General features: G+C 42.4%; 1 protein-coding gene across 1 annotated transcript in view; it reads left to right on the forward strand.

The window, feature by feature from the left end:
- Window positions 1–26,240, forward strand: part of USH2A (usherin) — a 398,687-nt gene that overhangs the window by 303,835 nt on the left and 68,612 nt on the right. The window contains 7 exon segments of the mRNA XM_070401429.1: window positions 754–961; window positions 2,950–3,147; window positions 3,677–3,831; window positions 6,429–6,627; window positions 12,786–12,893; window positions 19,071–19,254; window positions 20,374–20,531. Coding sequence (XP_070257530.1) covers window positions 754–961; window positions 2,950–3,147; window positions 3,677–3,831; window positions 6,429–6,627; window positions 12,786–12,893; window positions 19,071–19,254; window positions 20,374–20,531 — 1,210 coding nt within the window.

Below are 26,240 nucleotides of genomic sequence, written 5' to 3' on the forward strand. Positions count from 1 at the left end.
CAACCAGAAGCCAGGTTCTTGGCTGGTGAGCGCATCAGTGGTAGCGGGAGCCTCTCCCGCCTTCATAGCAGTGCTAAGGATGCCCAACTATATAAGCTGTCAGTTGGACATCCCCTAAGGGCTCTCAGATTGCTAGAGGGGGCAGGCTGGGCTGAGGGATCCCCCCCCTCCAGTGCACGAATTTCATGCACCAGGCCTCTAGTAAGTAAGTATAATGGCAGTTCATGAACTATGTAGATTTTCACTTGGGTGGGATACTTCTTACAGATCATACTTTCCCAAAAGCATAGGAGGCGCAGATCCTTAAATATCACATTTCTTATTTTCTCAAAAACTCCACTAGGAAAATGTCAAAGTAACAATAATAAAATACCGACGACTGTTATGAATGATAGTGGATCTACTAAGTGTAAGGCATCCCCAGGCGCCCTTTGAGTCACACAACAACACTGCTACATTTGATTTCCATTTTCTTGCTGAAGAAGCTGAGGTTTGGAAAGTCTAGGTCACTTGCTCAAGGTCACAGAGCTAGGGACTTGTCCAACTGGATCTTGATTCCAAGTCTGTGTCACTTTAACACAAATGCTCTTTCTAGCACACAAATGGCCTTCTCTTTTTTACTCATTTTGAGAGATTCATTCATGAACTCGATGGAAGAAAATGTCATTAAAGTTGTAGAACTTGACCCTATGTCTGCCTACATGAAATAGTAAAGTCCTCTCCCCTCTCCCCCACCCCTACCGCCTGGCCCAGGACACCCCCAAAGCGTGCGGCACTGTCTGCCCAGCGTCTGTGGCGGCCACAGCACATTGCGGCCGGTGTGACTTCAACTTCACCAGCCACGTTTGCACAGTGGTCAGCGGGTCTCAAAGCTCCACGGAGAAGACACCTGTGGCAGAAGCGTGCTCCTCTGCGGAAGAGCTGGTGCACACGGGAAGCGCAGACACGTTCTCCTTTACAGGTAACAGAGGATGCACTGCCCACAGCACCTGAGGGGTCGTGAGAAGCTGCTGACATGCAGGTTGATTTCACTCTGACATCATCTTCCTCCTCAATCTAAGGGCAGTTCATCCCGTCACCCTATGGGCTAGTGAGTCACACGGTCCTTAAAGGCACAATCTGGATTTGTTCAAAGTTAGCAGTTTAAATATTTTAAAGTCTAACTTTAAACAAGGATGCAGGCTATTTTAAAGTAAACCTGTGGAGAATAAGGAACAAAGAAATAAATAAGCAGTTCACCTTTATGCAGCAAGGTGTAGATGTTAAATGACATGCTATGATACGCATTTTTGAAGGATTACTGTGTTAGCTTGAAGTGATTGAAGGCAAACATGTCTGGGGCAGTTAAGCAATTAACGAGTAAATATTGAACATCTATATCCCCCCAAACAAAACCCTCTGTTATTAGAAGGCTGGCCCCATATAACATACAAAATGATCTTGAGATACAAAATTTAAAAAAAAAGTGGAAATTCTTACAAAGGGAAAAAGAGCTCTGAGAAAAAGATTACTGAGGAAAAGCAACATCTCAACAAATGATTCCTCTTGTGTAAAGTAATAAAGAATGCTTTTATGGGCTGGAAGCATCTCTAAAAGACTGAACCTCACAGGAAAATAAAGTAATAAGGGCAAGAGATGAAAGGGTAAAAAAGAGAAGAAGGAAATGTAGTAGAAGAAAAAATAAGGAACTGAAATTAGAAATGGTGGTGTGGGCTTGAAGGGTGGGAAATAACAGCCATTATCAAGAGATAGTTTCATCTGCTGTAGCAAAGAGATTCAGAAGCACAGTGACCATCTGTGAGTAAGTGGATGGCGTGGGCATCTCCGTCCATCGTTAGTCAGGGATCCAGATTCCTTCCATTTCGTGGCTCATGGTGCTTGGGGTGCTGCCCTTGTCCACACGTTACACCCTGAGATACCATTTCCTAGTTTTAACCCATAAGCAGGGGACAAGAACAGCCATGGAAGGCAGTGATTTCCTCTTTAGAAAGCGATGCACAAGGAGCTCATATCACTTCCATGCCCTTCCCTTGTTGAGATCTCAGTCATGTGACCACACCAAGCTGCAAAGAACACTGGGAAATACGGTCTCTGGCCAGAATGGAAGGGAAATCTGTAGACCCTCCAGTGGTCATCACGGGTAACTAGGGGCGGACACCATCTTACCAGAGAAAATGGGCCGGAAGATAATCCTTTATGTTTGATGGCAATTGACCTTTTATGAAGTTCCCCCATATGATTTCATTGTATTTCATTTTCTTATTCTAGAAGGTAGGCAGGGCAGGGTTAATTGTGGAAGATGTAAGAAGAATGTGGTCAAACAGCCCACGTGGATGGACTGAAAATTAACCTGGTGTAGACGTGGAGCTAGAGCAGGGGGCTGGTTTGAATTAGGTGGCTGGCTTAGGGTCTGTCTCAGTTTGGGTTTGGTGGGAGAGGATTGCAGGATACAATCATTTTTCTTCACTAACCATGATACGCTAGCTTCGAGTCCTGCATCTCATAACATCTGCATTGCAACTCATAGAATGATTTAATCGAGTGATATTACACTGTAAGACTTGGTGACATTTATAATGATGAAACTATGAAAGAAGGTTGGCAAACCCGCCGCCTGCAGGAGTGGAGGGAGCATGAGCTTACAGAGCAGCGACATCCTATGGACATTAGTTCAGGCCTTTTTGATCATTTCTTTAATGTGCCCACATTCCTCTGGTCAGAAAAGGTGATTTCTGTTCTGTGCCATTCCATATCTCTGCATCCATGATACATGGAAGATATTTTTTTTATGATTCATAGAATCAAAACATTGGAGTTTTATTTCCAGGGAGAGGATTAGAGCATTAAGCCTTTTAAAAAAATGTTTAAAGGTTTTGCTATTCATTTGCAGTATGATGGTAAACTAAATTTTTTTAAAAAAATTCTACCGTTCAATGTCTATCTCCCTAGATGCGAACCTGGAGCCCTATACGACATACGAGTATAGGATCTCGGCTTGGAATGGCTACGGACGAGCATTCAGCGAAGCTGTTAGAGCCAGCACGAAAGAAGACGTGCCTCAGGGAGTGAGTCCCCCTCGGTGGTTCAGAACGGACCATCCTGAAGATGGAATACTCCTAACCTGGAAGAAACCCATACAACCGAATGGTACTAAGCTGCTTTTAAGATGGAAATACCGTAGTTCCATAAATCCATGAGCGCATTGAAATGGGTGTAATCTACGTGTAATTGGCATGCCTCTAACCCCTAAAAAGTATTTCCTGATCAAGTGGTCTTGAGGTTTGTGCCAACTAGTCATTCTTTTTGTGAAATAACCCGCACCCATTGTGAGCCCCCGATTTTTTTTTTTCTTGAGTCCCAGCCTTTACCTGGGTTGCTCTGACAAATAAAGCAGGTTACGGGAAGGCAAAATAGTTTTAATATTGAAAGTAAATTTGTTTGCTAGTGAGGGGAAATAAGCATAAATGACTCTGATTAGCTGTGTCAAGAATCCATCTCCTCCCTAAGAGTGCGTATAATTAAGAACGCCTTGCACATAGCAATGTGATCGCAAATGGAAATTAAATACATAATGCCACAGCATCCCATTTCTTCCAGACTCTGAGACATGTACCTTGTTTGCAAATGGTGACAAGGTTATGGTGCTCAAATGCAAGCATTTCTCTGTCTCCTTTAGGTCACATCATTCACTACATTCTTCTCCGAGAAGGAGTGGAATATTTTCGGGGAAGGTCCTTGACCTTCTCTGATACAACGGGAATTGAGCCTTTTCAGGAGTATTCATACCAGCTGAAAGCTTGCACGGTTGCGGGCTGTGCCCCCAGCGGCGAGGTAAGGGGAGTTTGCTCACCTCTGGGCGAAGTTATCCCCTGGGAAGACTATCTGATGCCTAGGTCAAGAGTGATTTGCCCAGTGATAGAATACAGTGTTTCTCTCGGTGTCGTGTTGAGGGTGTCCAGGTGGCATTTCTATTGAGTACTAATACTTATGCCTCTCAAATTAGAGATCACTGGAAAAAAGATTTATTCAAATATCAGTGTTTCATAAATAAATAAGAATACTTGAATCCATATATCCTTTTTATCACACTTTTCTTCCACCAACTCTTTTTATTTATTTTTAATATATTTTTATTGATTTCAGAGAGGAAGGGAGAGAGGGAGAGAGAGAGAGAGAAACATCAATGATGAGAGAGAATCATTGATAGGTTGCCTCCTGTACACCCCACACTGGGGACTGAACCCACAACCCGGGCATGTTCCCCAACTGGGAATCGAGCCGTGACCTCCTGGTTCATAGATTAACACTCAACCACTGAACCATGCTGGCCAGGCCCACTAACTATTTTTAGATGTTCTTCTGTAAATCCATAATTCCCAAACCAATATTCAGTTTAAAGGGGTTTCTATTTAAATAGAATTTTTTAAAAAGCTCTTGGAAAATTAAAAAAAAATAAAGAAAAAAGAGCTAAAGAAGCCTAGCATAGAAAATAAAATGTTTGTAAGGTTTCTGCAACAACCTTTCCAAGAAATAATGAAGCCCTGAACTCAGGCAGCAGGGGTCAGAATGGCGACTATCAGAAAGATACAGCAGGTATCAGAGGATAAGACAGACGGGACTTAGTAGCCAACTGTATGCAGAGGAATAAACGCAGTGAGTCCTGGGTACTTTCAAGGTATGTGGCTGGAGTAGTGTGTGGGTCACAGTGCCATCGTGCAAGCAAAGAAAAAATCAAGAGGGAGAAGTTAAACGTTAAGATTAAAATTTGACTAGTTTTTAAATACGTATTTAAGAGAAGGAGCCAACAGCAGAGTGGTGGGAGAAAATATTATTTGGTACTTCATGCGAAAATAACGAGTAAGAAGCAGGATTAAGAAGGCAGTGGGATGGCTCAATGGTTGAGCATCGACTAATGAACCAGGAGGTCACGGTTCAGTTCCTGGTCAGGGCACATTCCCTGATTGCAGGCTTGATCTCCAACAGGGGGGATGCAGGAGGCAGCCAGTCAATGATTCTCTCTCATCATTGATGTTCCTCTCTCCTCTCTCTCCCTCTCCCTTCCTCTCTGAAATATATATATATATATAATGTATGAGGGAGATTGAAGCAAGGAGTGTTTGGCTGTGGTCCAAGCAGAAGACCACAGGTGATGAGCACTGGGGAATGCTGTGAAATGAAAGCAGAAAACCCCACCCAGGGACTGGGAGAGAGAAACCCTCCAGGGGACACTAAAGAGCCGTAATCACAGAGGACGCCCAGGAGAAAACAGGCGCACATACGGCAGCTCTGGTCCTTACCTGTCATTCAACCTTTAGGGGAACAGCCTCCTCAGACCCTGCACGAGAATTGCCCAAGTCAAACATTTAGCCAGACTGGCTTCAGCTTTACAGTCCACAGACCCTCCCTGAAACCTGTCACCCCTGGGGCAGATGGCAGCTGATCGTCCCAATCAAAAATTAGGGCCTGAGCAGTCCAAGCAAAATCCGTGCCGTCTGCACAGGCACAGCTCATGCTTACCACTGCCCTACCCCCTCCCCAAAAAAATGGTTAAAAGGTAAAACGGAGTAAATTCTGTGAAAAACAAAACACAAATGCAGCCCCTTTTCTCCCCAGGTCATATTTCGACAACGTTGCACAGATAACGGGCTGATTTGTTCTTTTTCTTCTCACTTGGTCCTTTCCTAGAACATTGGGGCAGACACTGTAGTGTCATCCCGGGATCATAGGAAGCGCAGAAGACAAAGGTCTGCCCATGTGTACTGTTCAAAGCATGCCACGTGCAAGCGCGTTCAGATGTGGCTTTTGGCTCCATGTTTACTGGTGCTTAACATGTACAAAATCAGGCTGTTAAAATGCAGAGACACTCCTGGGCCATATGGGAGAGAGTTATCAAGAGTTCTCCAGGCTGACAGTCTGCCAGCCAGGTCTCACTTGTTTAAACGGAGGGCTGCTCTCTGCCGTCAGAATGGCTGTTGAGCCTGGTTGTGATAAATGGTAGCCTGAGACTTACGGAATGTGTTCAAGGTCGGATTTTATTGTTTCGATGGGATAGAAGGGAAGGAATCAAAGAAAGAGGGTGCTCTTCTCCAAGCCCCTACTCATGGTATGCCAGGCCAGGCGACAACATTTTAAAACAGCCCAGCTAGTGTGGCTCAGTGGTTGAGTGTTGACCTATGAACCAGGAGGTCACGGTTCAATTCCCGGTCAGGGCACATGCCCGGGTTGTGGGCTCCATCCCGGTGTGGGGTGTGCAGGAGGCAGCCGATCAATGATTCTCTCTCATCATTGCTCTTTCATCTATCTCTCTCCTCCCTTTCTCTCTGAAATCAATAAAAAAATATGTATATTTAAAATAAAAGGGACATTCTCCTGGGTGGGAATACCTAGTGGACACCTGTGATAAATGTCTGTTTGACTCCGTGTTCCAGGTGGTTGTCACTACTACCCAAGGAGTCCCGCAGAGCGTCCTGCCACCGAGGATCACAGCCCCCAGTGCCGACGCCCTGCGCTTGAGCTGGGATGCCCCCGAGAAACCAAATGGCGTCATTATGGAGTACCAGCTCCGGCAGGTTGGGAAGGGGCTCATCCACACGGATACCACCGACAGGAGGGAACATACGGTCACAGGTAAAACCTACCGGAAGCGTCTGTCCTAGTGGTCGGGGGGGCCGAGCATCCCAGGGGTGTGTGTGTGTGATAGATGAGGTCACTCCGAAAGGACATGTTCTCTTGACATATGGTCAGACCCCGCTTACCCACACTAATAGAAGGAGCCACACTGGCAGCAATAAGCCACAACAGCAGATCCCTTCAGAAATGATTTCTGTTTGGCTTTGGTGTGCATTATGTGAAGGGGTTTTGCATCAGAATTCACTTTTTATTCCCCCCAGACAAACAGAAAGATGCATTTTCATTCCCCAAGGATACACTCACAGGTAATGAGACGAAGGTAGCCAAGAAAGTCTTGAAAGCGCAAGGGAGGAGGGGAAATCAGCAAGAGGCCAACATTTATCTACCGAGTCGGTAATTAATACACAGAAGAGTTGACAGTTGTCTGGTTGTGACAACTTGTTATTATTAACTTCAGTTAATAAGTGCATTATTTTTATTGTTTATTGTAACAGTTTATAATTAGCTTTGATAGTATAATAACAGCACAGTATAACAGTATCATGGTAGATAATTACTGGTAGTGATTATAATAATAATGAACATGTTGGAGCTTGAATGTCACTTCTGTAGGAGAGAAGGCTTTTCTGCGGTCCCCAGTCTAGCTGTGGCTTCCCTAACACACCACCACATCACCTGCGTTTCATTTTTGTCATCGACTTATCCCTGCCTGATATTTTCGTTGGTTTTCTCTTTGTCTTTTTATGTCTCTTCCTGCTGGAACATAAGCTTTAGGAGAGCTTCATCCACCAGGTCTTCCATTTGGTCCATTTGTGCTGTTTTAGATCAAATCAAAGAACACGTCACTTGGGGGACACAGCCCTAAAGAGAGAGTTCTCTGTTGAAAGAGCAAATAAACCTCATTCAGCAAAACCTGACCAAGTTCACAGCCACCCGGGGGTAGCCCTGGGGGACAGGAATGGTGCTAGGTAGGCATTAGATGACCTAAACCTGGAGATCTATGGAGTGCGAATGCATTTGATCTGCCAGGCAAAATTCAGCACCAGGGACAGCGGACCAACCACTTTGAACACAGACGTGTTTTATATGAGTGACTGTTTTATTGAGGTCACGAATGAACTCAAATAAGCAAGCGTATTTCACAGTTCATCTCAAAGGTTTGACAAAGAGCTGCCCGGACCCCCTGGGATGAATGCTTTCATTTTCTCATCATTTCCCAAGCCTCAGCATTCCCCGGGTAGCAGTGCAACACTAATGAAGTTGTACCTGTAGTCATCCCGGAGCCTGAAATCTAGGTCCTGCGAAGCCACAGCAGGGGAGCGAGCGCCATGCCCCAGCCCCATGGTCTCTGTGCTTATTTTTAATTACCACCAAGCTTTGGAAACATGATCCCTTAAATGCTTTGTGGGAATAGCGGCGAATGCACTCCTCACGTGCGATCCATAAATTGCTTATAATCCTCTCAAGATGTTAAAAAAAGCATTAAGTAATTGAAGACAGGAAGTCCTCAGTTAATTATTTAGAGGTGTTATCAATGCTTTAAGTAAACGGGCGCATTTTCTGCTATCTCACTGAGCTGGATTCCGCGGGGACGGGGGAGCAGCGCCATCATCTTCTCAAATTCGCTAATGCAAACAGCACATGGCAGCTTGTCAATAACCGGCCTCTTCATATCCCTGGTTACCAAACACGGCCGCCGGCCTGGCCCGCACCGAGTGATCGGGATGTCGGCATCGGCATTGTTCTATTCTGGGTTACCTACACTTTAGACGGGGGCCCTCACGTCAGCATGGGGTGGATGCAGGGGAAGGGGATTAACGAAATAATTAGGGCCACGGAGGACAAAATGAATTAATCATGTCCTCTTTAGCGGCAGACAGGATAAGGGCTTATGTGTCTCTTAACTCCAGGGGAAATGTTTTCTTTAAAAAGTTCATTAAAAGTTGCTCCGCATTGCATTTCACTTAAAGGAGAAGACACGCCAGCACTAAGTTAGCAAAAAGAGGCCTTCCGCCCGCATCCTCTGTGAAGTTCATGAGAGCTCCCTGTGCTGAAAGAGCATGTGCAGTGCTACTTAGAGCAGGGAGGACCTCTGCCCGGACAGACAAGATTTCCTGCACATCGCTTTGGGGGGGAAGAGAACATAGTTTGACCATCCGTATCACAAAATAGGGACATTCTGTACAATGGGATTTTATATGTGGATAAGTCTGTATGCTTCCATAGTATCTACATTCTGCTGCCATCGCGTTTGTTGGACTTCGTTGCCATATCCTTTTCTCTGGTTTCTGCTCCTCAGCGAGTAGGTAAAGCTGCTGAAGGAGAGAGACGATAGCTTCCCATCTGCCCTTGTCTCCCCTGGTGGGAATGGGTACCTGTCACACCACTTAACACACAGGACGTGTTCAAAATCTTTGTTGAGGGAATACATGTTGAGTAGCCAACTGGTATCTGAATGCTTGTGTTTCATCTTTATTAGATATAAAAGTGAGACCATCAAACACATCTAAATCTCAGGCAGGTTGGGCCTCATAATATGCAAGGCCCAGGGCATCACGAAATGAGGGGTCCCTTGTTTAAAAATCATTAAGCATTTCAAGCCCAGCAGGCGTGGCTCAGTGGTTGAGCATCGACCTATGAACTAGGAGGTAACGTTTCCAGTTCTTTCTCATCATTGATGTTTCTCTCTCTCTCTCTCTCCCTCTCCTTCTCTCTTCCTCTCAGAAATTAATAAAAATGTAAAGATAGGCATGGCTGGTGTGCTCAGTGGTTGAGCGTTGACCCATAAACCAGGAGGTGCGAAGGCAGGTCATTTATCCACAAGGTGTACAACACTGATGACCACCCGACAAAAACTTTTTGGAGCCACCCAGGCCTCTCGGCACATGAATTAATCAGTAACCAAGTTGATAGAGGCACTTGTGGCATTTCATAATCTTTGGGGCTATTTGGTCATTCTTTAGAATGTGACAGCTGTCACCGCAGCATACCTGGATGCATGCTTTGAAGTAGCGCTGGCTATCCAAAATTATAACAGACAAAATGCCTTTTCCTGGCAGTTTATCTGGAGATTAAACATTAGAAACAAGCTGTTCCTTATAGAGTATGTCAAACGTAACTTCCACAGGCCTGGGTTTTGTTTCCCAAATCATATCTTTATGATCCATAGGCAGACTTTTTTGTGATATTTGAAAGATATCACTTTCTCTCAAATTGGTCTGTATCCCGTTTTTAACACACATTTACTCTTAAAGGTAACATTACTTGGAAGTGTACTTGTAATGAGCTTGGCTATTTTATGCCTCTTTCCTTTAAAAATAAAGCACATGGTTCCCTGTGGGGAAATTCGTGTAATTTGCAGACACAGTAATCCTCACTGTGCTGAAATGTTAAATGCCTGGCTCTTCTCCATGCACTTGCCTTTCTCTTCAACGGCCGTTTCCTACTCTCTGGATTCAGTGCTGAGCGCTTGAGTGATGTTTTCTTTTCTCCTTCTCTTCGACTTCGGGATTAAGTTACAGTCCGAGGGGTTCCTTGGAGATCTCTCTTTATTTCCGTCTTCCCATCCCGATCAATTCATGAGTACCTCTCAGTCGGTGTGCCCTTTTCATTGCCTGTTGCCGATACTTCATACATATCTCATTTTAAGGGCTACCAATAGAGACTTACTAAAAATGACAGCAAATTCCCGTTGAAATGTGTTGATTTTATTGAGTTGTACAGAGGCACCCATATAAAAGACCGTCTAATTCGTGGAACTCTTCTCCGTCTGATGGCAGCGGATGCTTTCCTTACGGAGTATCTGAACCAAGCCCGTTAGTCATCCGGTCCTCTAGCAATATGCAAAATGCAGCGCCTAAGAATGGAATGTGGGGAGTTACAGATTCAGATATCCCCTTCTTTCCCATTGGCCTGTAGCCCCTATAAACAAGTCTACACTATCATGCCCTCATAGCCCAAACGTCATTGTGGAGCACTTTTGTATGCTTGTCTTCTTTAAACAATATTTCACAAACAATGAACATTTACAATAGGCACGGTTAGGAAAAAATTATTTTTAAAAACCTCAACATACCATCCCTACTCTCAAACTCCTTCTGTTCTAAGTGAGGAATAAGCTATTCAGGTGAAACGGTGTTACAAGGGTCAAAACCCCCCTTTTTCAGTGAAGGCAGTACCTGGGGGACAGCATCAGGCAAGCTCAGCTTCTGCCCCTGCAGTCTCTGACCTTCCTTCTTGGATGTTTCCTTCCGTTTCTTTCTTGAGCTCTGTGTTTTATCATCGTTCGCCTTTTCCCATCAGCTTTTATCAAACATCATGGCATGGGTACGACTTGGATCTTTCATCACATTCCTCATCTGCAAATCAGCTAAATATCAAAATTGTCCAAATCCTCCATCACAACCAGATGGAAGATTGCAGTCAGACAAGTATCTGCATCTTTTCATTAAACTGATAAGGAAACGCGAAGGGCGTTGATGCTGATTCCTGGAGCAGCCCCAGCTACGGCACATCCTTGCTTTAGCAGAGAACCCAGACCACTGCTCTGATCCTCGGCGAACCAGTTAGTCAGTGGTTTCTTTCATGTAGCCAGTGCCTGCATTGTGCTGGTCACTCTTCAGAGGGTGCAGTGGTGGGTAAACCGGTGTCCTTGTTCTTTCAGAGCTTATAGAGGGGTTGACGAACACCAAATAAACAGACATGTAACAAAATAACAGGTAATGTTGAAGGCTAGAAAGGAAGATAGTAATTTGATTAAAAGTGTTGGGTGTCTACACTTTTGACCCAAAAGTGTTGGGTCAAAATCATTAAAGATGTGGCATTTTTGAACAAATTTGTGTGAAGTTAGAGTGACACATAGATGTCTCTGGAGGAAGAGTCACCCCATGCAAAGGACACACATGTGAAAATGTAGTTCAAAGTTCATGTGAAAGTAGGGATCATCTGATGCCCGTTATAACTAAGCCCAATTATTTGACGTACAAAGTATGTCTGTTTTTAAAAAATTAAGTTTTGGCAACGTTTGAATTTTTCCAAGAATCAAAACAGGAAAGATTAGCCTAACTATACTTCCTGTTGAATGCTTCTGCATCTTAAGGCTGCTTCTGCCAAAATAAAGTGTTGTTGAAGTAACCCATTTCACCTTCTCAACACTCTTAGGAACTACATGCTACCAGGTAGATTTCCTATTTTACAGGTCAATAGATCATGGTAAAGAAAAGGCAGATTACTTTCCAAGGTCACCAGCCAGGAAGTGGTAAAGTCTAACAACATGAAACTTGTGTTGCAAATGGATTCTCATTTTTTTTCCTACCTGGGATCTTCTTATTGAGCTGCTACTGCGGTGTATTAGTCTAAATACAAAAAAAATTAATAAGCACTGTCCCCTCATCAAATTGTGTTTATGTGTAAAGACAAAACGAACATTCCCCCAAAAAGACTACAGCAGTAAGTGAGACGGTCAACTATCTCATGGTGAAGAAGTACAAAGCTTAAAAAAGGAGGGTTAGTTGGTGACAATATTAGCTAAATATGGCTCGGGGCTAAAAAGAACGTTGAATCTAGCATTCTTCTTTTTTTATTTTTTCCGCCTCTATTCATGTAAGAAGCAATTGCAGAAACTGGGCTGGTTAGCCCAGAGAAGAGGCGACTCAAGGGGCATTTGAGAACTGTCCACAAATATTTGAAGAACTGTCATGTGGAAAAGAAATTAGATTTGTTCTGTATGTCCCTAGGGCTGGAAGTGATCGAAAGAGTTCGCCACAATGCCAGGAAGGACTTTTAAGCAAAACAAGAACTCAGGAGCTCTCTAAGTGTGGGATGGGTTCCTTGAGAGAAAGAGGGCTCCTGCCACCTGGGCAGCGTGGCCTCACCAATGGCCTGTGGTCCAGGGGAATCAAGAGAAAGGCGGATGGCTGGATTCCATGAATAAATCCCTTCGAAGACGGAGAATTTCTTATTTCATCAGTGATTAATGAAGTTTCTATTAATACTGAACTGCTTATGAAGCTCCCATCTTCCTTAAAGGGTGTTTTCTGCTCTTAAAAAAAAAAATTTGGATACCGTATCAGCAACTCTGCATGTCACTTCTGGTGCTTCGTTGATAATAAATAATCCTCTCCAGATGAACTTGATTGCTTGTTTGCTCTTTCTAGGTCTCCAGCCGTATACCAGCTACAGCTTCACTCTTACAGCTTGTACATCTGCCGGGTGCACTTCAAGTGAGCCTTTTCTAGGTCAGACTCTGCAGGCAGCGCCTCAAGGTAATTAAAAATACCCACGATTTGGTAGAAGACCTTTTCCTGTGGCAGTTTTAAGTAAACTCTCTGAACTCTTTTATAACAAACAAGAAAGACGGCATAAAGCCAGTAGGTAAGAAAGAAAATAATATTCTGGGTTTCCATTCTTCGAGATTGGGTCAACTATAAGCCTTCCAAGTTAATGCTCACTTTGCATTCTTAAACCTTTTCGATTTAGTGTTATGTAGAACTTATTATTATTCTAGATTTGGGTATGAAATTCCTCCAAAAATCAAAAGTTAGGTATTTCTGGAGTTCCTAGTATAATAAGCACCATGCTCCCAGCTGGCATTGACTAAAATACCCACTGCCTTGTAGACCTTGCAATCAGGTAGAAGTGTATAGGACAGGTACCCAAACCTATAGGAAGAGGGAGAATCCAAAAGGTGATGTTGCGAAAGAACAGGTGACAGAATGCTCAGGTGAAGCTGAGGAGGGAGTGATGACAACCTATCCGGACATCCAGTGACATTTCAGGGAGCAGTTGATGTCTGAGAGGGACCGCAAGGAATAAGGATGTTGACAAGTGAACAGTGGAAGAACTGTACAAACATGGCTTGAGGGAATGTAAAGTGGGGCCGTCACTGTCGAAGGCAAATTAACAAAATCTGTTCATTTTGAAATGTTAATTCCCTGTGACATAGCAGTTTTCTTTTAATGATCTATGCCAGAAAATGACTTTTCCACAACTGCACAAGGAGGCCTGTACCGGGGTGTGTATTGAACCGTAATTTGTTTGTCTAATGCAAAATATTAGAAGCAACTTAAATGTGAGTACAGGAGCTGCTAAATAATTTCGGGTATTTTGGATATACTTACATTGTGGAATTGCATGCATCAGTTTAAAAGAATGAGATGAGCCTGGCCAGTGTAGCTTCATCAGCCCATGAACTGGTTCGATTCCCGGTCAGGGCACATGCCAGGGTTGTGGGCTTGATCCCCAGTAGGGGGTGTGAGAAGGCAGCCAATTGATGTTCCTATCTCATCAATATTTCTATCTCTCCCCCTCTTTCTTTGTCTCAAATAATCAATGAAAACATTTAAATTTTTTTTGAACCAATGAAAAGATCTGCACATATAAAGAAGTTATAGAACTACATTAATATATTGTATTTTATGTACAAAAAGCACACATAGAAAATAATATTTATTTCTATAGATGAATGCATAGACAAATTCTGGGAGCGTACACACCCATCTGATAACAATGGTTACCTGTGGATTGAGGACTGGGGTGGGTGTTATCATTTACTTTTAAGAGAAAAACATGCTCAGAAGCTTGGGCTAGTGATTAACTAATTATTTTTTAAACTTTATTATCTGCCTGTTCTGCACGTGGGGAAATAGAGGCATAAATAAATTCCTGAACAGAAGTATGATGTTAACTACCGTCATAGAGTCCTGAACCGCCTGTCCATTACTCTGCTAATGAAAGGGATTGTTGTACCTCAGAATATTAGACCTGAACTTCCTACCAGTAAATGGGGAATAAAATGGAAAATTCCACGTAGGGACATATGGCTCCTCACCAGGAATTCACTAATGATGTTTTCTATATAAAGAATGCTTCATGTCAAAAAGCTTAGTGTTCCTTTGAAAGGAAGAAACCAGCAGTGGATTTTTTGGAAAGGTAAACTATCAAATGGATACTCTGATGATAATGGATAATTTCTGAAGGATCTACCAGCCACTTTTGGCTGAAACTCAAGCCTGATAAAATAACAGGGTCTCTTCCTCCGGTTTACTCATGAAATCCATACATTTAAATTCTTAGAAGATAAGTGTCTATTTTCCCACAAACCCAACAGCATTTCTTTTGAAAGGACTCAGATTTCATGACTTAAAAATTATAGCTTTCAACAGCGCAGGGGAGTGTGAGCTGAGAAATGCTATCCTTGACTTCCTTTTTCTTTAACTTTATGCACCTTTCCTTGAACACAAATAGCTGTGCAAAGGAGTAATAAACGAAATGGGCTTTCCCGCACAGGAGAAACAATGGATTTAGAATCCATTTTCTGGCTGCATAAGTGCCATTTGTGAATAACTTGTATGTGAAATAAATGTAGTCGGCGTGTTTAACTGGGGAGTTGTAGGGAAACCAATCACCAGCAGCATTAAGTTCTGTTGTTGTACTATAAAGTGGAAACAAACACATCATCTTAAATTAATAACCCAAACACCATTATAAAATGCCTATTGGCGCGAATTAGACGTAGATTGAAGGTCTAACATTTGAGTGTCCTAAGTGGATATGGAGAGAAATAAAAGAAGCATTTGTTCAGAGCCACCCTCAGCTCCTCTCACTTCTCTCTCATTTTCAATCTAAAAAAAGAAGAAGAAGAAAAGTGAATGTATATCATGACCTCATTGATCAGTTGGACATAATTCTCAATAATTCTGCCCTCATAGAAAATTCCTTTAGTCAAATAGTGGGGTGAATTTGAATTGCTGCTTTCTTTTTAGAATGGTCCAACACTGAAAATGACACAACATTGGGTAGAATGCCAAATGAATAAATTAACAAATAGTACATAGTCCGGATGTCACTGCCTCCCTGGCATCATCTAATAGAAAACTGGTTCCCTTCACCTTCTTCCAGAAAAAAAAATGCCAACCCACAACAAATATTGGGATTTTTCTATTGGAATGAAGATGTTTAGGGACATGAGAGTGGGTAACATTACATGGCACTCAAGATGAATGTCAAAGGAATCCAGTAGACATCTTCCTTTTTTGGTGGTTGCGATGTCAAGAGACCCACCAACGCTTCCTTCTGGAATTTCGCTCTTGTCCTCTCAGCTAGCTTACCCACTCAAGGCAGTTTCCCTCGTGCCCATGCATTTTCTTCCCTTGAGCTGCCTTATCTCAGCCCTTGTATTATGTAGAATAGGTTTTCTGCTGCCACCTGAGACTCGGGCTCAGAGAGGGACAGATTCTCCATCTGGGACTCATTAAGACTTCTCACCAAAGGTGGTCTCACTCTATCAACGATTCCTTGCATCTGCCAAGATAACACTGTCTCCATATCATTATAGAAATAAAAACATAGCCCTTGGTCTTTCATATTTCAGGTTCCTCTTATAAACCAAACCAGTGGCTCAGTGGTTGAGTGTTAACCTATGAACCAGGAGGTCACGGTTCGACTCCCAGTCAGGCCACATGCCCGGGTTGTGGGCTCGATCCCCAATGGGGGTTGTGCAGGAGGCAGCTAATCAATGATTCTCTCTCATCATTGATGTTTATTTGTTTGATGAGCAGAGCTTGTACAAATATGAAACTCAGCTTTTACCTAGAACATGACGCAAACCCAAAATGTGGCTTCATTTTATTTCATTAACTACTCCATATACACAGGCTGTATTGACTGGGTTAAACTGGAAGCTAAGAAATATTATTTTTTATATCTTGCTGATTTTTAGTACATCCCTTCAAGGTGACTAAGAGTTGACTGTGGGAAGAAGATTATGAATGAATCTTTGTACTTTCTCTTAAATCAATAAATTAATATCATGTTAAAGTCAGAACTCAAATTAGTTGGTTGAGTCATCTGGCTGCCGTTGGCAGAGAAACTCAGAAAAAAGAACATACACTGTGATTTGTGTATTTGTCCAAGTATCTAACGTAGAGCAAGCTTTCAGAACAAAATGAACTACTTTCTTCTCAGGAACAAGTTGTTCCTTAGACAATCAGTAAGTCTGAGCCATTTTGAAATCACTCTAAATAAATTGCATTTGAATTTCCTGAAAATTTTTCTTTAAAAGTTTCACATCTTACCTGTAACTGAGTAACTTACACAATCAAGCAAAAACTACTCATTAAAGGAACCTAATATTGAACTGGGTTTTTAAAAGCTGAAGAGGGTGACAGTGTCCCTTTAGGTGACAACATGAAGTGGTGGCATTGAACTTTCTCATCGTTGGGCTCTCCACCAGTATGTTTGTAGGTCTATAAGAGTACTTGGATGTTCGACCTGGAATGATAGTTATTTGTGCACATATTTTATCCTTTAACAGAATGGTAGACTCCTTAAAGGAATGAGCCACGTCTTAGTCGTCCCTATAATTGTTGGAACTGCCTAGAATGCTTAGCATAGTAATTTACAGGAGAGCTATTTCCAACAAATGTATTCATTCAGCATTCCTTAGGCATTGTGCTATCTACAAAGACTGACATATAACACAGGGAAGACCCATAGAGCAAACTGTACTGACACAGTAGAAAGAAGTAAACTGTATGATTGTAACAACATGAATATAATGATAACATCAAAGAAAGAAGAGGGATATGATGCTAGGAGTGTTCAGAGGGAAATAGAAATGGGCATATGATAGAGAGGAACTAGGTTGGGATCATTTTATAGGATTAAAGTTAGAGTTAGGGAAGGGGGGTTAATCAAGACCTCCCTGTCAAGGGAATATTTACACACGTTATTGAACTGTGAAGTTCAAATGCAAAAATATCACGGTGTCATGAGCAAAGTGTTCCAGGCAGAGGGAATGGAAGTGCAGAAGCCAGAGGTGGGAAAGAACTGGAAACATCTGGGGATAAAGGAGTCTTGTGGATGGAGAGAAGAGTGCCTGGTAGGCCAGAGCCAGAAAAATGTAGGGCCACCCAGACTAGCATAAGGAGTTGAAATTATGTGAATCATTTTTAAAAGGGTTATATATTTTATAAAGATTGCATTGGCCTGCCTGGCATGGCTCAGTGGTTGAGTGTTGACCTATGAACCAGGAGGTCACGGTTTGACTCCCAGTCAGGCCACATGCCCGGGTTGTGGGCTCGATCCCCAGTGGGGGTTGTGCAGGAGGCAGCTAATCAATGATTCTCATCATTGATGTTTGTTTGTTTGTTTTTTATATTTTATTGATTTTTTACAGAGAGGAAGGGCGAGAGATAGATAGTTAGAAACATCACTGGGAGAGAAACATCGATCAGCTGCCTCCTGCACATCTCCCACTGGGGATGTGCCCGCAACCCAGGTACATGCCCTTGACCGGAATCAAACCTGGGACCTTTCAGTCCGCAGGCTGACGCTCTATCCACTGAGCCAAACCGGTTTCGGCATCATCGATGTTTTTATCTATCTCTTTCCTTTACTCTGGAAATCAATAAAAATCTATTTTTTAAAATGATTGCATTGGCATGCATATATACATACATATATATACACATATATTTACATATATGTATATATATGCCTATAGAGAGAGAGAGGGAGAATGCACTTTAATAAATATTAAAATGAAATATGGCAGTAAAAATATAGAGAACGATATGCATTCAGGGTAGATAACCTGCAAGACTTGATGATAGATTGCATTTGAGGGTGGGAAAAGTGAAAGCCTCTAGAATAAATTTTTTGGCCCAATAGACGGACAACATCGGGAAATGAGCAGATTGTAGACAGGAAAACCCGGAGTTCCGTTTTGGATGTTTGAAGTTTTCTATGTGTAATTAGTCATCCAAATGGAGGTGTCAAGTAGACAGTTAGATTCATGAGACTGAAGCTGGGGAGAGAGTTTCAGCCTCGTGATTGGCACTTGGGCGTGTTCAGCATGCAGATGATCCAGAAAATGGAGACTGCATGGCGATCATGTAGAAAGTGAGTTTGGGGAAAGGGGAGAGAAAATGAGAGGAAGGGAGGGAAGAGGAAAGGCGATGACCTAGGTCTCTGAGGACTAAGCCACTTTGCGGTTCAGTAGGGGAAACGGAACCTGTGGGGATGGAGGGAGTGGCCGAGAGAAAGGAGGAAAAGAAACAGCACATGGTGTCAGAGAGGCAAAGAGAAAATAGGCTTATTTGGTGACGTGGGTAATTCAGGTAAATACTAGCTTATGTTGCTTTCACATATTCCCTTAGGTCTTGATTACATTCAGAGCAACAGCCACGTCAGAGAAGTTTCCCATCCCTACTCGGATGACATTCACTTTTTAAGGGCAATTCAAAAATAAAATAAAGCCATATATATATATATATATATATATATATCCAATTGTGTATTTCACCTCCAAAGTAAAAATATCTTCTCATTTGCAATGATATTTGTTTTATCAACAGATAAGAGCATCCGAGTATGCTGTGACATTGATGAGATGTGTATTGTATCCTAACACTGAACCCTCATTGTGTTATTTTTGCCAGGCGTGTGGGCGACACCTCGACACCTTATCATCAATTCTACAGCCGTGGAATTATACTGGAGGCCGCCGGAAAGGCCCAACGGCCTCATTTCTCGGTATCAGCTGATTCGTAATGGGACCTCGGTTTTCCTGGGGGGCAGCGAGGACCAGCATTTCACTGATCAAAACCTGGCGCATAACAGCAGGTAAACTAAGAGAAGACTTTACCAATCAAACAGAGTTTTAGATTTTTCAGGGTTGAAAGAGTGTATCTCCCACTGAAACAATATTCAATTAATTAGTTAATCTCCTCATTCATTCGCCATTGACTAGCTGATGAGATCATTGAATCCATTTCAGATGTCAATGATCCAAGAGCTAGCTCATTATGTTAGTCTTCAGGATACACGAAATTCCTTAAAAATCTTCTAGATGACTTGAAAGCATGAGAATTTTTAAGTAGATAAAAAAACACAAAGTATTAAACTTTAAAAATTATCATATCTTCAAATTATGCATTCCTAAACTAGCACTAAAAGAAATTTAAAGAGTTTTGTTTTACGTCAACTACCTTTTCTTCTGATACAGTGTTTTCTCTGCTTGCTACACTCTCTATAGACCTGGGTGGTTTTAGGGGGGAAATCCACTATTTGCAATTCATTTCTCAGCAGAGACAAGATATATTTTAGATCAACAGATGCTCTATTGCTGAGAATAAAGATCAATTTAGTTTTATTGTAGAGAATGGCAGATCAATTTAGAAACATCTTCCTCTAAACATATTTCCCTGAACTCTAACCCATTTAAAAATGGGGAAGATTAATTGGAATCCTCCACAGTGTACTAGCGCACTCCAAGGTGCTCCTGAAATCTTGAAGAAAAGCCATGGATTTCTAGAGGGTTAAAAATAAACTGGCCCAGTGGTTAAGTGTCAACCTATGAGCCAGGAGGACACAGTTCCATTCCAGGTCAGGGCACATGCCCAGGTTGCAGGCTTGATCCCCAGCGTGGGATGTGCAGGAAACAGCCAATCAATGATTCTCGTCACTGAAGTCTCTATTTCTCTCTCCCTCTCCCTTCCTCTCTGAAATCAATAAAAATATATTATTTAAAATAAAGTGGGGAGGGACAGAAATAGTGATTACCTGCAGGCAATCCTGCCCTTGCTAGACAAACTACCTAGTCTGTGGCTCAGTTTCTAAACAGGGAACAAGGAGTTTGCAGGTTGCCACAAATTTCGGACTAAGCTGTGGGTAGAAAAACCAGCAACCCTTGTTCAGTCCTCTCATGCTTTGCCTTACAGCATGTTTTGCTTTCTGATTTAGATACATTTACAAGTTGGAAGCCACAACTGGAGGCGGCAGTAGTTTTAGTGACGAGTACCTCATACAGACACCTCTCCTGACACCAGAAGAAATCCATGCTCCCTACAATATCACTGTGATTGGGCCTTACTCCGTGTTCGTAGCCTGGACCCCACCAGGTAAATAAATAGTGTGTGTGTAGAGAGAGAGGGAGGGAGGGAGGGAGAAACATTTTAGAGGACATTCATTGCAAGTAAGGCTTTTATGTATGTGAATTTAGGAAATCATGTTTCCTGAATAATATAAACAAAATAATCCAAGCCATACTTTTGCAGCTATGCATGTATAAGTTACATATACATGCCTACAATAGCTAGATATAGAGATATATAGATACCCGGATATATGTTATTCTATCAAAGCAATGCTTTATTTCAAGTACCAGGGCCTAAAAATGTCTGCTTCTTCACACGTATATCACGGCACTGATTTCTACTTCTCGGAATAGCAGCGCTGGCTTGCGACCTTCGGCATATTGCTCCTTGGCGTTTTGATAGTTCTATCGTGTTTTCGTGCCACAGAGTAAAATGAGGCCGGACAGAGCCCGTCTGGCACCAGATCCATCCTATTGACTGGCGGGTTCTCAGACTCAGACCAGGGTCCTCTACCAACCAGACTCTCAGAGAGCCATGTGACCAGGGAGGTCCCTGGCTCACCACGTCACCTGCGCTTTTAACATTATCACATGGATAAGTGACCATTGATCATCTGAAGGCTTCCTACTTAGTAAGGATTTGGAAACCTCTTTCTTTTAAGACACCCAAGTGGCGGGGGGCAGGGTGGATAAGAAAACGAGGATTCAGATCCCAGCGATGCCACCTATTAGCTGACCTCAAACAGCCATTTTTTCTCTCTCGGTCTGTCACCCCATCTGTAAAATGGAGAAAACGGCAGTTCCTGCATGTACAGAGTCGTTATAAAAACTGAATGAGGTAATATATATAATTGGCATTATCTGCTTTGAAATATTCTAGTTAGTGACAGTGATTTTCAAATAATTATTTTTGCCTTTAGTTACTCACTTTTTAAAAAATGTATTTGCTCCAACATTTGCTTGGTCCCAAGGCCCCCATCATGACTATAAAACAGCAGGATGGGGGTTAGTCCATTTTTAAGAATTCTTTCATATTTCCCCATATTTTGCCATTTTTTGTTTGAGTTCAACATCCTACATCTGTGTTTAATGAAAAATGTTTCCATTTAGAAAGGGATCATTGTGACATATAATACATCTTTTGCTTCTTTAATAGAATCTTAACTCTTGTCTACCACAAGCTCTGCAGAAATTGCTCATTCCAACCCAGCCCTGGAGCTATTGCAGAAAAGGTTTACACACTAACTCTGCCCGTGTAACCAATGGTTAATAAATCTATAATATCCAAACCTGTCAGTCTTTTAGTTTCAGATGCACAAAATCCATTACAGAAACCCTGTAATATATGGAAAGATTAAAATCTTAAATTACACTCTTTTCCCGGTGCCTAGAAGGATTTCAAACTCAGTAAACAGGCAGGTGATTTTGACTCGTGTATAATCTGCGGTTGATTTTATTGGGAAGTACCTCATGCTGTGTTTTGATTGGGATAATAAAAATATTTTTCTGTTCCTGGATTCTCACAAATATATATTTTAAACAGGAAGAAAACAACCCTGTAATGACTGGGAACTGTTTATTTGCTCACAATCAGGAGCTCTCTGGGTATAGATCAGAGCCTCCTGCCATTACAAGATATTACCTCATAGGCAGAGCTGAGAGGTGGGCACAGCCATCCCTACCTGGAGTTACTCAGCCTGAATGAGCATAAGAATCACCTGGAAATACTGAGTACCAATCTCCTGGAGAGCCCAATTGGCATGGCTCAGTGGTTGAGCATCAACCTATGAGTCAGGAGGTCACGGTTCGATTCCCGGTCAAGGGCACATGCCCCAGTGCTGGGCTCGATCTCCAGTAGGGAGTGTGTAGGAGGCAGCCAGTCAATGATTCTCTCTCATCATTGATGTTTCTATCTCTCTCTCTCCCTCTCCCTTCTTCTCTGAAATCAAGAAAAATATTTTTAAAAGAAGTTCTTAGATGGAATCGAGGAAGCTAAACCTTTCTTAAAGGTCCCAGAAGATTAGGGACTATGAATCACCCACGCCCAGTAAAACTAATTCTCCGAAAACAGAAATCAAACCAGTGTCCTTTGAATGCCCAAAGTGAAAATAGTGGGAAAATTAACTGGGGGCGGAGGGGTTACGTGTATTTTGGTTTTGGGTCTGTATGGACTGAGGGATCTCACACATGCTCAGAGAACAAAGTCAAGGTGGTTGGTTGGCTATAGAGAAATACCTAGGCAATTAAGTGGGTTTTCAGTTTACAAATATCTTGATATTTCTTTCTGTGAAAAAGAGATGAAATGCCTGCTCTGCATTGCTATTGCTATTCTGTGAAGTCAGCGAGACAGCATTGCAAAACATCTAGTAGGCACTGGGTCCATGCTGGCCATTACTATTCAAATCTATAGACGATGTCGACCAGGTTGGTTTATTCCCAAACATGTCTTCCCACCTCTACCAGCTCTGAACCTTGGGGTCAGGACTCGCACATTGATATGAAAGAGACCTGAGGACCCACGCTACTTTAGTGGGTGAAAATGTATAGAAAATGAGGAAGCAAATTGCTTCATGGTACACAAATGGTTTGCTCAGAATAATGGAGACAGATCTCCCTGCTGTTTGAGAATCTAAACATGCAAAATTATTTAAGCTCTGGATGCAGTGATGAGCCTTTCTCATTTATCAAGGTGATGACTATATTTTGAACTCTGCTAGCCCTAATCATGTTCTAATTAACAATGTCATCGCATGTAGCAGGCACTTTTTCTCCCTAAAGATGGTGAGTTATTTAGGCTTAACGCATAATGTCAGAATACTTGTGCTTTTCCTTCCACATATATCGCTGAGTTCATTAAAGAAAAGAATTGGCAACAATTCTTCTACTGAGAAATTTCAATTAGTATTGCTTAGGAATATAAATGTTTTTTTATTAATCAAGTTTTGATTAAAGGGTAGCTAGCCACAGTGTGGCCTTTCTGTAGACACTGGACCACTTGGCGTTCTCCGTGGTCGGCAAACTGCGGCTCACGAGCCACATGTGGCTCTTTGGCCCCTTGAGTGTGGCTCTTCCTAAGCCTTAGGACAGTGATGGTGAACCTATGACATGCGTGTCAGAGGTGACACGACAACTCATTTTTTTGGTTGATTTTTCTTTGTTAAATGGCATTTAAATATATAAAATAAATATCAAAAATATAAATCTTGGTTTTACTATGGTTGCAAAGATCAAAAAATTTCTATATGTGACACGGCACCAGAGTTAAGTTAGGGTTTTTCAAAATGCTGACACGCCCAGCTCAAAAGGTTCGCCATCACTGCCTTAGGAGTACCCTAATTAAGTTAATAACAATGTACCTACCTATATAGTTTAAGTTTAAAAAATGTGGCTCTCAAAAGAAATTTCAGTCGTTGTACTGTTGATATTTGGCTCTGTTGACTAATGAGTTTGCCGACCACTGTGTTAGATCATTAACTGCAGTGTACTAGGTATTAGATCAGATACTGTCCACTTAAAGGGGAAATGGGCATTCAGATTTCTAAGAATCATGTTGCATTAAATGGGATGATTCAACATTGGCAAGTGTTTCACTTTTCTTATAACCAAGTGACCGTGAGTTTCAGGAGAAATGTAGAACTTATATTAATGATTTTTGGTTTATTTGCATATTTTTATTAGAACACTTAAGTTCTCTTTTAGCAAATTCCAGTTATAGAACACAGTATTTTCAAATATAGTGACCATGTTATGCATTAGATCCTCAGGCCTTATTCATCTTATAATTGAAGGATCGCACCCTTCCATTTGTGTATCTTTTTTTGAAAAATGTTTCTCCATGTCCTTTATCCATTTTTTAAATTGGATTATTTTTATTTGTTTGTTTGCTTTTGTTGTTGCTGTTTTTTGTTGTTGTTTTTTTTTGCTATTGAGTTGTATGAGTTCCTTGTATACTTGGGTATTTAACCCTTTATCATGTATGTAGCTTATATGTATTTTCTCCTATTTCATAGTCTGCCTTTTCATTTTGTTGGTGGTTTCCTTTACTGTACAGAAGCTTTTTAGTTTGCTCTAGTCCCACTTGTTTACTTTGCTTTTGTTGCCTTTGCTTTGGGTGTTTAACTAAATGTATCTTACTTTATTGAGTTCTAATATGTACTGGGCATTTTTGTACAAGATTAACACATATTTCAGTTAATGCTCAGTGCATCTTGTAGTGGCCCATGGTCTTCCCTACATTACTAATGAGGAAAGTCAGTGTAGATGTGATGAGCTATTTTTCTTGGTTCGTCACGTCGGTGTCAGAGCCGAATCACAGTGAGTCTGACTCCAAATTCTGTGGTCACAACCACTGTGCTATATTTTCTCACTATTTGTCAGTGTAAACAGTGCGGGGAGTAAATGATTCTCTCTGCATTCTACTCTGATACAGATCGAAAGCTCACAAACTTTGCTGTAGGTATGGCACATATGAATGAGGGCAGAGTAGCTCAAGGGTCGTTCACCAGCAACCCAGCAGGGTCACTGCGCTTGTAGCTTCATCTTCATGGATGCAGTTCATTTGCCTTTGGATGGATTAATTCATCCATTCATTGTCACTGACATGAGAATCTTTCCTGAGCCCCACCCACGGGGAAGGCGTGATTCTGGACACTGTGAGATGTTGTCCCTCCTGCCAGGAACGCTGCTATGTAATAGGATAGAGTGCATAAGGTGACAACTATCATTCAAACTTTGGATGTGTGTTTCCCTTTCACACCCCCAAAAGGACATAGCCACATTATTCCTACCTGGACCAAGGAGAATTTAGGCTGACCTCTTAAAAGCAGTATGTTAAGTGCAACCGACGTTTTGAAGCAAATGAGGCTATCAAGCTGAATTAATAGTTTCCCTGTTAGAATTGTTCCTGCTCCAGCTCCTAAAAAATATATATATTTTTTAAAGATTGATTGACTCGTCCCATTGTAAAGTACGCACCTGCTGTGAAATGAAACCACAGAGAGAGAGAAAAGTGGAATAATTTAACTTTTGTATTTGTAAAGGTAATCAGGGTTTTTCTGATTACATCTTAACTTCATAAATGTTAAATAACCTATCAGCATCTAGTTGTTGTAAATTATGAAAGGGGGCCCTGCAAGGAATATTAAGCACCGGGCCCCTTGTTCTTTAGCGAGCGGGGAAATGGGCTGCGGCAGCCTGTCACCGGGCGCCGGGTAGCTTTGACACGGAATCACGCAGCTGCCATTTGCACTTAGGGGAAATTGGCTCACTCGGGTTTCCACTGCTCCTCCCGGTCTGACATAAATGCAGGAACTCGGGGGCCAACCCGGTCTCGGGGCTTCCCAGCTGACTCTCACAAACATGCCCACTTCATCCCAGTTAGCCAGTGGAATACCAGGGGGCCGGGCCAGCTCAGACTCCTTGCAGATGGCACGGGCTTGGCGGGGACACAGGGGGCTGTCATGTCACCGTCCTGGAATTTGTGACAGTGGAGGGGCCTCCTTCCTGCACGCGTGTCAGTGTTTGACAGGCTCGCAGCGTCCAGGGGCGTTTTCCGCCTCCGCCCCTCCTCGGTGGACGCGAAGGACATTTGCTTTTGATTAGCCAAGACGTGAGAAGTGCCTCTGCAGGTTGGTGCTTTGGCTAGCCGTGTTTAAACCTAGGTCAGGACTGTGCCTCGCCCGGCCAGTGGTGCTCAGTGGGTTCGGCATCGTCCAGTGCACCAGGAGGTCGCTGG

This window comes from Myotis yumanensis, unplaced genomic scaffold (genome assembly GCF_028538775.1).
Source record: "Myotis yumanensis isolate MYYU_CA2020_CCGP unplaced genomic scaffold, mMyoYum1.0.hap1 SCAF_22, whole genome shotgun sequence".
In the NCBI taxonomy this organism is placed as follows: Eukaryota; Metazoa; Chordata; class Mammalia; order Chiroptera; family Vespertilionidae; genus Myotis; species Myotis yumanensis.